This window comes from Strix uralensis, chromosome 13, assembly GCF_047716275.1.
Source record: "Strix uralensis isolate ZFMK-TIS-50842 chromosome 13, bStrUra1, whole genome shotgun sequence".
In the NCBI taxonomy this organism is placed as follows: domain Eukaryota; kingdom Metazoa; phylum Chordata; class Aves; order Strigiformes; family Strigidae; genus Strix; species Strix uralensis.
Genome location: NC_133984.1, coordinates 11,378,018 through 11,391,939, shown reverse-complemented (window position 1 = coordinate 11,391,939; position 13,922 = coordinate 11,378,018). Strand labels below are relative to the sequence as shown.

The following is a 13,922-nucleotide window of genomic DNA, read 5'->3' as shown; positions in this document are numbered from 1 at the left end:
TCCTCCTCTGCAAATACCTCGAGTTATAATTTTGAATTAAACTGATACCAAACAACTAGAAATTTTATCCAAAATATAAATTTGGGGATATTTATTTGAATGATCACCGACAGTCCCAAAGCTTAACTGCCTCGAGATCTAGGAAATCAAAGACCTATGAAGCAACTCTGATTCTGTGCTATGTAATAGGACTGCGACAAGATCCCTTAATTGCCTCTTAGTAAAACCCATGTAACTGTCATTTTATACAGCATAACCACTTCAAAGTTCATTCTAATTCCTTCAGTTTCCTATACTTTTGTATAATCTTATCACCTTTTATTTTAGCTAATAAAAAGCCTCTATCATATACTTATCAGATAGGATGCAAGTAAACAGAAAAAGCATGCTTTTCTTAAATCGTTGGTTAAATGACACCCAAACTGGTCTGTATGGTTAATATCCAACTCTTGTAGTGCTCTCATCTCACAACAACAACAAAAAAAGGGAGCCATAGCAGGGCAATGAGCTTCTGAAATCAAGGCTGACCACACGAAGCCCATGCCTACGCCATGGGCTTTTTCCAAAGACCCCTCAGATCCCCAAACTGTCTCTAATCAAGTACCTGCAGAAAATCTCTGATATGGGTGTTAGCTCGTTTCGAGTTGGGACCAGGTACTTCATAAAGTGGGCACTCCTGACCAACTACAAAAATATCCACTAATTCTCGAACATAATAGCCTTGTCGTGTCCGGATAATCAGGAAATCCGTTTCAGGCATCTTATGTAAATAGATGGGGGCCCGGAAAAGGTTGTTTTCAAATGCCTAAAAGGAGAAACAAATCAAAGTTTGAAAGTCAGGTTTTGATCAAATTTTCCATAACTCAATCAACACAAAAAGATCTTAAAACAACAACCCAAACAAACCAGTCATTTCAATGGTACACCATCATTTATATCACAACATATGTTGATGTGCAGTCAGAACATTCCTTGCTTATGCAGAGAATAACGAAAGATGAAGCACAAAAGCATAACAAAACCTAGAACAAATGCAGAAAGAGTCTGAAGGGCTCTTTGGACTGACCTTCAAGGAAATACTTTTAAAAGGGACAAAAAGAACACATTTGCAGAAGAACACTATAACCACAGAAACCAGCTCAGGACACAAACACAGTCTAGGAATGGGAGAAGGCAACAGAAGCAAGGACTTTGCTCAGGAAAGGAGGTTGTAAGAACCTAACCAGAAAAGCAGAGAGCAGCAGAGTTCAGCATTTAAAGGTAAGAAAGGTTAAACTAGCACCGAGGAGGCACTAGACTGAGCATAACTGGAAAGACCATCCTCTTCTATAAAGCATTTTCTCCACCTGTAAGACTTCCACAAGCCTTACCCACTGCTATTCTCCCACACTGCCCTCACCCACATTGCAAAGCTTTCCCTGAAATGGCCCTGTTCTCACTTCAAGCTTTCCAGAAGTCCTGTTTTATCCATGATGAAGTCCTCTTAGGCTTGAACAACTAGCATTGTCAGTTCTGTGATGGATCTCTAATACCAACCTTCACCTTACTTTTCTCCTGTGGTACAGCGTCCACAGAATTATTGCTGCAGCAAGAGCAGCTAGCATTAACTGAAATCAATTTATTTTTACGTTTATCGTGTAACCAGGTGGTCCTTACAACATTCTTAATTCCTCTCACCATCTCAACTGTATGTATTTCAACAACAGAGTAAAGCTCATAAAAGCAGAAGTCTACACACCTGACTAGTAACTGGCATCCAGCAGACAACTAGCAGTGCAATTCTCAGAAAGTACACATAAGGTTTTGCTCCCACATCCTGGACCACGATAAATTCATGTTTTCTATCCCCTTCAACACCTACTTACTGAGTTCCCCAACATTCAAGAAGCTTTGGCCTTCCGCTCAATCCTCTCTAACAGTATTTCCAATGCCATTACAAAGCAAAGCAGCAAAGATTCACTTCCTGCAATTCCTATCATTCCTAAACAATTTTTAAAAACATTCGACAGAGATATTTGAAAAAAAAAAAAAAAAAGAAGCCAAGAAATGAATTATTATCAGTAATCAAAGAGACTTGAAATGAAATGGAATCTGGTTTTCTGGAAGTTGAGAATTATTTGTGATTCAATAAACAGCATGAAACATTCTGCCTTTTAATCCACATTCAATTTTTCTTGTCTTCTTATGCTTGCTTTTCTCACCTGCAGTAACTGGCCCGGATGCAGAGAACCCAGGAACGGAGAAGTGTGACAATAAACAGTCTCTCCATATTTACAGTCTGGAGCTCCCGGATCTTTGCCAGGTTTCTGCAACATGCAATGAAGGTGCAGTTAGCACTCAGTGAGAGGCAGAAGGAAATCACTGTCCAACAGCAAAACCTGCATACTCACCCTTTTGTAGTAATTTTTAATCTTTGTTGCCATGCCAACCTGCATCATTAAAGGGGCATTTTCCTCACTGTATTCAGCGAGGATGAGATCTCCATCCTTGCCAGTCAGGTCCTGTGGTGTGCGCATGAAGAACATTTCACCCCCGCCAGAAGCCTGACGCTCCTGCTCTCTCATCTGTGCCAGTGAAAAGACAACGTTAGGAAAACAGCACAAACAGATCTGCTGTGCAAATGGAGCCACAGCAGACACCAGATACAGAGAAAAATAACTGTACCTTGGCTTTCTTTTTTATGTGCTTCAGCAGGGGTTGCACAGCATGGGGCCCTGGTTGGGACAAGGCACCAAAAGAGTATTTCTTCAGGGGAGGTCGATGAAATTGTCGGAGCTTCATAGGACCCATATGGGTGGGAAAGAATGGCTGGCGAAGTTCCACTGCTGGGATAGAGTGCTAACACAGGAACAAAATGTGTGTTAAGAATGACACGTATCATCCCAAAACCAAGATCATCGTCCTATCCTGCTAACCTTTATATAACAGAACCTAGTAATATTTTTAGGTCTGCTAGCAGCAATACTAGTGCACTGAAATTCACTTGTTATCATACACGTTGCCTTTTGACAGAAAGTGCTTAGGCCCATATACAGATCTTTCCTTTCTGTACACAGACAACTTTAATTTCATTATTTCAAATGGTAACCAATGAGAGGATTTTTTTATTAACTAGGAGCATGCAAAGCCATTATCCCTATCAGTGGGAGAGAAGTGCATTTGGAATTACATACGTTTTTCCCATTACAGAAGAGGTTGTAATCAGATGAGGTTTTAGAAGGGGTCACTGAATAACACAACGAAGGAGGAAAAAAATATCACCTCTCCACCTAGAGCTAGCGAGCAGTAGTTCAAATTCATCACTATCTAAATTATTTTTATAATATCCAGATTAAAAAACACACGAGTAGAAGTACAGCCTCACCTCTTGTCTATCTGCACCACTTTCCCCCCTTCCCACTACAAAAAAAGGAGGACTACAGAAAGAGACACCAAACAAAAGCATGGGAAGTATGATACAGCAAGATCTAGCACTTAAACCTCAGTCTGATGGGGCAATCAAGAAAAGTTAGTTCAAACTCCTTTCTAATCATTTTAATTAAACATTAAAAATCTTTCTCATGAACATTTAACTGACCTGCTGTCATTTAAATTCTGTTTTTCTACAAATCCTAAATCATACTCTAAACTAGAAACCTCCTACCAATACACTCTATCCATCTCTCCCTCTATAGCCAACACCACTGTGACCACCTGAATGATGTTGCCTCCAAAGGTTCCTCGAAGTCCCTGCTGTTTGGGGTAGTAAAACTCATCATTGGAGAGGTTCCAGGGGTCCTTCACCTCTGGCTGAGACATGTTCTAATACAATTTTAAACACAGAGAGAGAAGTGTCAAAAAAAAAAAAAAATCACTTCTTCCACATCATTCCCAACCTACAAGGTGTTAAAGCTTATGCTGACCTGCTGTGGTTCTTCCTTGATGACACCTGTTTTTCCCAACAGGATTCGACTCTTCTTTAGAGAAGATTCTTTCTTGCTCTCTTTGGATGGAGAGTTCAAAGTCATCTCTTCCTTTTCATCAGGAATTTCTAAAAACACAAGCAATCACACTGTAGGGCTCTTGTCCTAGGGTTCACTTTTCAGCACTGCAACCTCCTACTGAGCTGCAGCTTGGTCCAGACATTTTAGCCTTTTTGTTCATTTCTGGAGTGACTGTCCTCCTTCTACACTCCTCCCCCTTTTTCTCAATACAGGTTAATATGCAACAAGCTCAACACACAGAGGAAAGCTCCATGCGTAAATCTCTACCTTACCTTCTTCAGCAGTGAGTAAATTTGAGTGGGAGAAGGGTGATTGCGGGGATTGCTTAGGGTATCCACTGCTCAACACAAAATTTACTAATAATCTAATCAATGAAAGTAGAAGATACAGCATCTGTTCTGCCAACGCTATTCTGAACTGTTGAGAGTCAAGGCGACAGGAGTAACAATACTGTTTTCCAACTACAGGTATTAACAATCCTTTTCTTTCCCACAGATATACAACACAAAAGTGAGTCTAAATCCAAAGATAATATGGACCTGAACCCAAAAGGGATTCCTGAAAAATTCCAGAGAAGTAGTATGAATTTTAAAAGTTAGCAATTTGTGAAGCATAGATTCTCCAAGTAGGATTTTCACACAAGAAGCAGGGCCTGGTGATATGGGCTTGGTAAACACTATATCAACTTCATGCACAGATATCATGTTATTCTATATAAAATAAGAATGGGTTCACCTTTGTCACTATTTATGCAAAAATCTGCAATTTTGTGGTGTATTTCAGATTTGGAAAGAAAATACTGTGAGTTCGTTTGTTTTTACTTTAACCAAGCTCAAATTAAGAGCAATTTTCAAGGTTGCTGGTCAATATCAAAACATTCCAATCAATAAATATAGAAATTCTTAGAACTGGCACACTTTCCCAAGGACGGAAATGCAACCCAGGCCATTTAAAAGTGTAGCAAGACATGCCTATCCTTAAATTACATAAGGCTGCTTGAAGATTACCAAACACACAGATCTCAGAGAAAGTGACGATTATAGTGGTCCAAGTAAGACAAAAATCTCTCCAGCTTGTAGCAATATAAGCAGGCAGTACATTCAAATCAAACTCCGGGAATACTGAGTAAGTTTGTTGCAGCAACAAAAATGCTGACAGGTATTATGCAAAGTCATTGTTCCCACATGCCATTACTGTAGCCTGAAAGAGGCTTAAGGAATCTGCTTCTTCAGGTTTTGAATACAAGTCATGCTGAGAATGGCATGGGCTAGTTTGTGGTTTACAACCTTCCCTCTTCAAACCAACATGCACGCAAGTAAAATTAAGACAGTCACTTCTAACACACGCCAAGAGTCAGATTAATCATGTTAAATTTAAGTTTCAGGGCATTAATTTTTATTCTCCCGTTACTGCTTTTAACTTGGGAGCTGAAAGTACATACCACACCATTAGAGTTATTAGCATTGCCTTCTTCTGCTTAGGCCTCTGATTACTTGCAAATTATCTTCAAAAGCCAGAACAAAGAAAGGATGTAAGTATTGATGCAGTGCAACTATAAGTCCTTGCTTCCATTTCCACTTGTCTTTTCCCATTTGAGTCAAATTTCTGGATGCCATAAACATACCTAGAATTATGTTTTCATCATTTGGATCCAGTGTTAAGACAGGGGGATCCAAGTAGGTTTCCATTGCCTGATCATCCCAGATGATATTGTCTTCCCAACGACCATATACTAACTCTTCATTATCGATTGGGAAAATAGAGTACCAGGGCTTGTCTTCATCCAGGGAAACTGCAACAACCATGAGGTAGAATCCTTAAGAGTCTGATACACTACTTTGGCAGAAAACCATTTCAGAGCTCATCCCCACATCTTATTCCCTCAACCGTCCCCATCTTTCAAGGCTTTGAGGCAGGACCTCTAAAAGCCCAAAGAAAACTTATCTTGGAAGCAAAGAGGAAGCACAGCCCCAAGTCTCAGCTTTACCAATGCTTAAGAGATTTTGCTCCACTGAAACACAGAGAACCTTCAAGAATGAAATAGGGCCTCTAACAGGTTTTAGAGCAAACAAGTCTCCCTTTTATCTACACCTTGTTGCCAAAAAAGGACCATGCTATTACACAGAACACATGTCTACATAGAAACATGTGTCACACACATCTATTCATAGGCCAAAGATTGACAGCCTCATTACCTTGCTGTTCAGGGGCCTGCTTTTCTTTGCCCTTTGCTATACCTAGGACTCCTGCTACATTTGGTTTCTGTGCTAGTGGAATTGGTGGATTGAGCAAAGAGCCACTGCGGTTCAAACCTAGAGAAAAGGAAAACAAAAGTAAGGTTAGCTTGGGTGGGAGGGTTAGGGGGCAATGCACTGCCTTAAATCAGAACTTGTGGGTGGCATGGAGAGTGATTTCCAGACTGAACCAGGATGGGCCTACTGCTCATATCACAGAGCGTCACGTGTCATTAGTAGGGGCAAGACTTACAAAAACACATTCACCCATAGCTTACTGCTGGAGGCTGCAGCCTCCGAAATTTATGTTTGTCTTGCTTTGCATATGCTGCATCACAACACATAAGGTGCATTTCTATATGGTCCCTATAAAAGCGAGAGGCCTTGAGCAGACAGTTGCCATTGACAGGACAGTTGGGCTGGCCTCCAGCAGCTCCCTGTCTTATGTCAAACTTTCACAGAAAAAAGGATGGCCAAGCAGACCTCAAGAAATCATTCTGTGAAGGCAGCTTCTCCCAGGGCAGACCAACTCACCTATGCTCGCATGTCACCTATGTCACTTAATGCTTCTGGAAGGCATAAGACCCAACACATGTGAACAGACCAACCATGTTTAACATGTCACTGTAGCTTTTCATGGGTCTCAAACACAGCGAGCCCAGGCCTGGATAGCTCAGGCACAACTGCGCTGAAATGAAAATTTTATAAAAAGCTATCCCCAATTCACCTACCGAACTCCTCAGAGTGTCTTGTACTCATAGCTGAACAGTAAAGGATTGACATTATTACCCATTAAAGATCTGACATTCCCATTAGTCTTTCCTTGTAGAAGCAGGATAAGATATAACAAACAGATGATAGACGTTAATTCTACACAAGCAATTTAAATTTAAAATGCATCTGTGCCTAAGAGAAGTCTGAGCCTTGTATGAATTGTTACATCCTGTCTATTAAAAACAGAATACCACTGTTAGTGCAAAAGAAACTTCAGAAGACTTACACACAATTCTTCCAATTAAAAAAAAAAACCCATAAACAGCAGTCATCCTAAGTGTAGCATTGTTTTATACTAATGTAGATGGATCTAGCATCTGCTATTCTACATGGAGAGAAGAAATCCAGAGTTGGTATCTTCTTTAACAGAAGGGACCTACTCTGTTTTTGGAAAGAGTCTCAGAATTCTGAGCAGAGCTGTGATTTTGCCAAAAAACATTCCCTGACAGGAAGAATTATATTCTGTATTTGAGATGAAAGCATGTGATGAGTCAGCTCAACTACAGCAAGTACAATGCATATCAGACCATCGATTACCTTGTTGGGCATTGTATGCAGTGGCATTTCTAGTCATGCTGGATGGCAGCCAGCCTGCCAAACTTGCCCGCTGTGTCTTAGTCCCTTTGTGCTTGACATCTTCTCCATTCCAGATAACATCATCCTCCCACTGGAGCTGTGTCACCATAAGGAAGTGCTCATCAGCTAGCAGATCATCCTTCTCATCCATCAACCCTGCATCCTAGGAGGAAAGAACAGTTGCCTGAAGATTGGCATTGACTTTATACTTTCAAACTCAGAGGAAAACTAAAAGTCTCATTTTGCATGGTGCACAATTATTTACCAGACCATCACCAAGCTCCCCCTGTGCAGCAATCCCCAATGCCACACACATCTCCACACCTTCCCCCACAGTTCCCCTCTCACCCCCTCATCTGTGCGTCCTTTAACCTCCTGCTCCTTCTTCTCTTTCAGCTTGAAACCATAATCAAATCCACTGCCATCTTCAGGGATCCCCAGCATATCATACCAGAGCTGTGCTGGGCCATAGCGCCACTCTGCCACTTTAGGCTTTGTATCTGTCACTTTGTCTATATCACCAGTTGACTGGGAAAATTTCGATTCCACAGGTGCCATCATGGTAATCTGAAGCACAGCAAAGGAGGGAATGGTTACACTGATGGTCTGTCTAAGTGTCAGCAAGAGGTTTCTTCCTTCCAAGTTTCCCAGCTTATTCTCGGAGGAGAAAAGTATTTCTAGGAAGTGCTTTTCCATACTTACTAGCTGCCTTAAGAACCTTCTGCAATTAGAATTCCAAGAACACAGAGATTTCTTCTTGATACAAAGAGGATAAGCTCTACTATCGATCCCGTACCACGGATGCAGCCTTCTCAGTAGGAAGCAATCACCTGAAGTCACTGACTAGTATCTGAAGAAGAGCTTCTGCACAGCTGTAATACAAGCCAACCCTGTCCTCCAGTTTTACTTTGGAGGAAAAGCTCTTTACTCTAAAAGTCGCTGTCCAATCCACTACTACCCCCAGTGACAACTGGCGACCCTCTCTAAGTCTCAGATATCCCACCTCATCATCTGAAAGACACTGCTCAGGAGGGGGAGGAGCAGCAAACTCATATTCCCAAGGAGATTTTCCTTCCATTCCACTCTCAACTACAACTTCACCCTCCTGTATCTGCACTTCTTGTGCCAACTCCCGATGTTTCTTCTTGCGCTTCCTTCGGGCACTACGCCAAACCGACGGAACATTCTTTCCAGGGCCAAAGAGACGCAGGAAACGCAGCACCTAGAATAGGAAAAAACAAGAGGGTCAAAGAAGAAAAACCACTGTGGAATGCTTGTCTGTCTTTCCCTCTCCTGAAAAGCAGTAATGAAAGAGAGCACTCTGAAATTCAGAAGCTTGACCTGTACTACAATCCCAACTGCTGATGCAATCAACAGTCTCTTGGTTATACTTGAAAAAAAGTTTCTGATCGATCTGTTTGATGAGTCCTTCCTTTTGAAAAGGATTTATTCTTAATTTCAGACACAAAGAAACTCATAGGGAAGAAAGACAGCCTTTATATATTGGGCATGTGGTAAGACACCACCTGGAAATAATTATTTTCATTTTGAACAGTCCACAACCTTCAGAAAGACACATGGAGATTGAAGAAGAACTGATAAAATTATTAGCAAAAGAGACAAAGCAGAGATTTCTTAAGCAACCAGATAAAACCAAATACCACAGTCCAGAAATAATACACTCATTTTTATTTCCATCATAATGCAGTTCCCCTATATGTATAGTGCATACCTCCAAAACCTGCACTAATGACAGTGACAAACTTTCTCTTCTCTTTCTTCTGTGATTGAGATTGCTGGTTTTTAAGCACTGGTAATTGTTTCTTTAGAGCACTCTTGCAAAGAGGGAAAGCATTATTCCCAAATTAACTGACAGATTTAGGAAACAGGAATTAGAATGAAGGATTTGTAATGGGACATCCTAATGTTCCCTGGTAATCTGTTATGCTGATCCCCAAAGGAAATAATGTTTATATTACCCTTCTGTCCATATCTGCCCACATCCACATTATCCTTCTTCCCAAAACTCCCCCAGATAACTTCTGAACCCTTTGGCCAGTTTCAATGACCGTTCACCAAGGGCAAAGGTCTCAGTCATAGTTAAGCTGCTAACAGTTTAACGAAACACAAAGTCAGCTTCTCCACGTGCTATTTTAAGTGGTTTCATCAAGAAAAACAGTGCTACGTTAACATGCACGTTCCCTCATAGTCAAATCTACAGGATTTCAAGCTTTGCCAGCTCTAGTGCTCATTAATCAATTATGAAAAGTGCTCAGCAGTAAAGCTTGCACTGATTTCTACACCCACTGGGCACATTCAACACTGAACCAGTCCCTGACACTACATGTTGAGCACCAAAGAAATGAACACACCAACTTAAACACAGTAACACAACAAACACCAAATTTGCAAAAAACAAGAGAGCATCCAAAAGGCTAACTTCTGTGCTAGAGCCTCACCTAGATTTCTAATAGACAGAGGTTAGCTATACCATTAAAACATGACATTTAATTATGCAAATTGCTCAGCTCCTTACACAAAGGCTGTGATGGAGGCACACATAAAACCAAGTTATCCTGGCTCACAACCATCTGTTTGGCAACTATAAGCTCATCTTTATTCTCCTTCCCCTCCCACATTTCCTCTCCTCTTGACAGCTTTAAAACTTTAAAAATAATTATTGAAATACTTTGACTACATTTGCTACTTGGGAGCATTTAGCAAAGTACTGTAATGAATTTGCTTTTTGCAAAAAACAGTCATTCCTTCAACCAACTTGTTATTGAGCTAATTTCTGATCCATACTCAGAGCAGTTTTGAGTGAGGATTAAGTAAAGGATACAGAGCACAAATTGTTTCAGGAAGAGCACAAGTTCAGGCAGCATGAAAGGAGAAGCAAGTATTTGCCCGAAAAGCCAGAAAGCAGACAGATTAGCATTACACTTTTTAATCATCTGGCAAAAATATTCTCTACTATCTGAGAAAAACAATTTTCACAAATCAATGGGCCGGTGCTGTGGTCTTACAGAACAGCAAAACATTATTTCACACCCTCATTTATAGGATGCTTTTTAAGAGGCTCCTGCAAACGGCAGGAAAAGCATTACAGTCTGAAAATAGCAGCACACGGAAACTAAAGAAAGTATTGAGGTGAGCAAGAATATCTATGCGATTACTTACCACATACCCTTAATACTATACGATTCATATTTAGAGGTCTTACATGATACAGTTTCTGTCACTTCCACATATCTCTTACAATACCTTGCCTGGTCGAAATTCCGGGAAGAGCTCTGTAACACTTGGCAACTGTTTGGTAGCATCTCGCTGCATGATTCCTGCAAGAGGAAGTGTGAGTTTGCCTTCCTTGGATTCTGCCTGCCTGGCTTCTTGAGGTCCCATCTCTGACTCAGAATCAGAGCTGCTGCTGAAATCCACCTTGTCGGAGGCAGCAGAGGAAGGAGCAATGATGGAGGGCAAAATGATACCGTCTCCATCTTCAGATACTACAATAGAACAAGCACCTTATAAACAAACAGGTTTCCTCCCTGTCCCCTAGTACAACCCCATAATGCCACATCTACTGTTTATACCAAGTTATGCAAAAATTAAGCCTCTGTAGGTGTTATGAGTACCATTCTGGTTTAACCTTTCATTTTATCCTAAGCGTTCCAGGTGAATTTCCCAGCCACAACTGAGAGGATGAGATAAAAAAGCAGTTTCATTGTCAATATCAGTATTTTAACAATCACTGGAAATATAATATTTCACCCTACATTTCAGACAATCCTGTAACATTGCATATCAGGACAAAGACCCACCTTTAGATGCAGTCTGCAGACCGAATTCTGACGACGTGTGGTGCTTGCCGCAGAACGAGCTGCTACACAGCAGCGTTTGCTTCCTTCAGACATTCATATTGACAGAGAGAAGAAGAAAGTCCTCACTCACCAGTGGCAGCTGCATCCTTTTCATCTTCTTTCTTTACAGGTACTGGAGGCGGTGGTGGTGGTGGCATCAACTTGGAATCAATATCTTCACAGTCAGCATCGTAATCATCCTCATCTTCATCTAACCAGTCAGGAGACAAGACTGCACATTAAGCAGACAGTACCAGGGAACCAGGCACCCTGCCCACTTATACTATCTCACAGCTGTCCCAGCCTGATGAGAAGACCAAGTCTTCTCATTAACAAGGAGACCATTCTCATTTTGTAACTAGATGCAAAACTGTTATAAGTTTGGCTTCCTGCATAAACTTGTTTGCAAGATTGAAAATTAAGAAAGAGTGGAAGGAGGGAAAAAGGCAAACTGATAGAAAGATGACTGAAGTACTTAAAAAAAAAATATATATATTCTGCTATCACCTCCCCTTATTCATGCTTTGCAGAGCAAATAAAGATGGCGAAGAAGTAAGAAAAATGTGGTTAAAAAGCCCAAATCACTTTTACATCCCAATATGTCACACACATCACAATATGTCAACAGAAAGGTTAAGTGTAAGGCAACTTTAAGGAATATGCAAAGATTTAGCATTTACACTAGCAGCTACTGAAACAAAGCTGCGTGTTTTTGAAAAATCTGTTCTAGGCCAGACAGAGATCCCTGGGACCAATGAAAGAACCAAAGTGCCTTCTGCAGAAAGTCATTTCGGAAAAAGAATTCAAGGGTAAAACAGGAGAGAGATATTAAGATTGAAGTGACTCTTTAAATGATCAGGACCTTATCTCCGTCTTTGAGTATCTCCAGGAGGTAGCTGGCCTCCTGCATAACCTTCTTCCTAAGAACACGGGTTAAAGAAATACGAGCAGGTATTGGGTATTCTCTGCAGGGGATCCCAAAGCAAAAGGAGGGTCCTGGTTTCTCTTCTGAGTATAGTTTAACTCTAATGAGAAACCAATTCCTTAAACAAGGTCGATACCAAGCAGTGGCTTCATCCAGTGAACAGTTTCACAAAAGCTTATATTAGGTTCTTGAAGCAAGGAGTGAAAAGGCACAGTGTCACCTGTATAAGAAACTGTGAAGGCCCATTGCCCCAGAATACCTTCTACAGCCAGAGCTGTAACGCAAATCCCATTTACCTGGTCTTCGAACTGGCTGCAGGCTGCCCATTGCCTGCTTATACCTACGGCTCTCATCTTCTGCCACTTCATTAATATCTGAATAATCAACAGCATCTTCCGTGCTCTTAACCCAGCCTAGAAAGAAAAGAAATCTAGTCACACAAAACTTCATCCTAATATATGTTACTAACTTCAGACTTCACTACGTACATATGAATCCTTTCCTATCTTTCCTTTTCCAAGAGGAACAAAACCATCTGATTAACATCTCCCATTGGAGTATTTTTCCCATCATTCCAACCAAAAGTTCCAAGAGCTCTGAATTTCCCCTCAAGATTGGTAAGTAACCAACTTGAGCACAAGGAACACCTTTCACTCACTCAGTGAAACTGTTCGACAAGCTCAGAAATAAAAAAAGAGATGTAATAACACTGTGCACTAAATAGGCTTGTTTAACACTGGGGAAAACACAGAATAAACTTATTTATGAGGGAGGAGAGACAAGTGAAAAAAAAAACTTATAAAAAATGAACAAGTACAAAAGCAACCAGGAGATAATGTGGGATTCACTCTGGCAAGAAGGAGAAGGGGAGGCGTTTGCCACAGGACCTCTGACCAGATAACATCATGATATTCCTTGGAGCCCCTGATGACCTGGGTGCATTTCTTCCTCTCCAGGCAGAGCTCTGATCCTGCAGCCCCTCTGTGGTTTACCCAGAGGTACCCCAGTACCTAACCTTCCTCATCCAGGTGGGCTCCATCGGCCTCCGGGCTCTCCTCCTCGCTGGCGGTGATCTCGGTGATCAGGTTGCCCAGTCCCAGCACACCCAACCCGGCCAGGTGCTTCTTGGATTCCTGCAGAGACCAGAGCCACGTCCCAGACGGGAGGCTCCGCCAGCCGGGCCGGGCCCCTTCACCGCCCGCTCGCTCCCGTTCCGGAGCCGACACCTCCCCGGGCCCGTCCGGGGCCCTGCAGCAGCGACGCCTCCTCCCTGGCTCGCCCCGGAGCGGCGCCGCTGGGACCCCGGTTGCTCTCCCACCCCTCAGCCCGCGCCGCCCGCCGGGCCGGGCCGGGCCGGGCCGAAGCGGCGCCTCCCCGGCGCGCCCCCGCCGTACCTTGTCGAGGACGCTGTCCCCCTCCAGCTGCCCCGCCTCATTGATGTTGCCGAAGAGGAACCCGGCCAGCGAGAAGGGCTCGGCCCGGCCGCCATCCGCCTCCTCCTCGCTCTCCGAGTCTGACATCGCGACCGCGCCGACCCGGAACCGGAACCGCGGCCACCTGAGGGAGCCCC

The 13,922-nt window shown here is 42.3% G+C and overlaps 1 protein-coding gene across 9 annotated transcripts in view; it reads right to left on the bottom strand.

Annotated features, from left to right (window-relative positions):
* Positions 1-13,901, bottom strand: part of TAF1 (TATA-box binding protein associated factor 1) — a 33,684-nt gene extending 19,783 nt beyond the window's left edge. For 5 of the 9 annotated variants that reach the window (XM_074882474.1, XM_074882469.1, XM_074882471.1 and 2 more), the window contains exons 1-16: positions 13,747-13,901; positions 13,368-13,485; positions 12,649-12,765; positions 11,519-11,638; positions 10,832-11,073; positions 8,571-8,789; positions 7,916-8,134; positions 7,529-7,730; positions 6,179-6,295; positions 5,608-5,775; positions 3,903-4,030; positions 3,694-3,801; positions 2,665-2,838; positions 2,391-2,564; positions 2,202-2,306; positions 605-805 (exon numbers count right to left, since the gene is read on the bottom strand). In XM_074882474.1, the coding sequence (XP_074738575.1) occupies positions 605-805; positions 2,202-2,306; positions 2,391-2,564; positions 2,665-2,838; positions 3,694-3,801; positions 3,903-4,030; positions 5,608-5,775; positions 6,179-6,295; positions 7,529-7,730; positions 7,916-8,134; positions 8,571-8,789; positions 10,832-11,073; positions 11,519-11,638; positions 12,649-12,765; positions 13,368-13,485; positions 13,747-13,872 (2,538 nt within the window). In that variant the 5' untranslated portion in view covers positions 13,873-13,901. The other 4 variants (XM_074882473.1, XM_074882475.1, XM_074882476.1 and 1 more) reach the window with 3 other exon arrangements.
* Between the last annotated feature and the right edge of the window lie 21 nt (positions 13,902-13,922).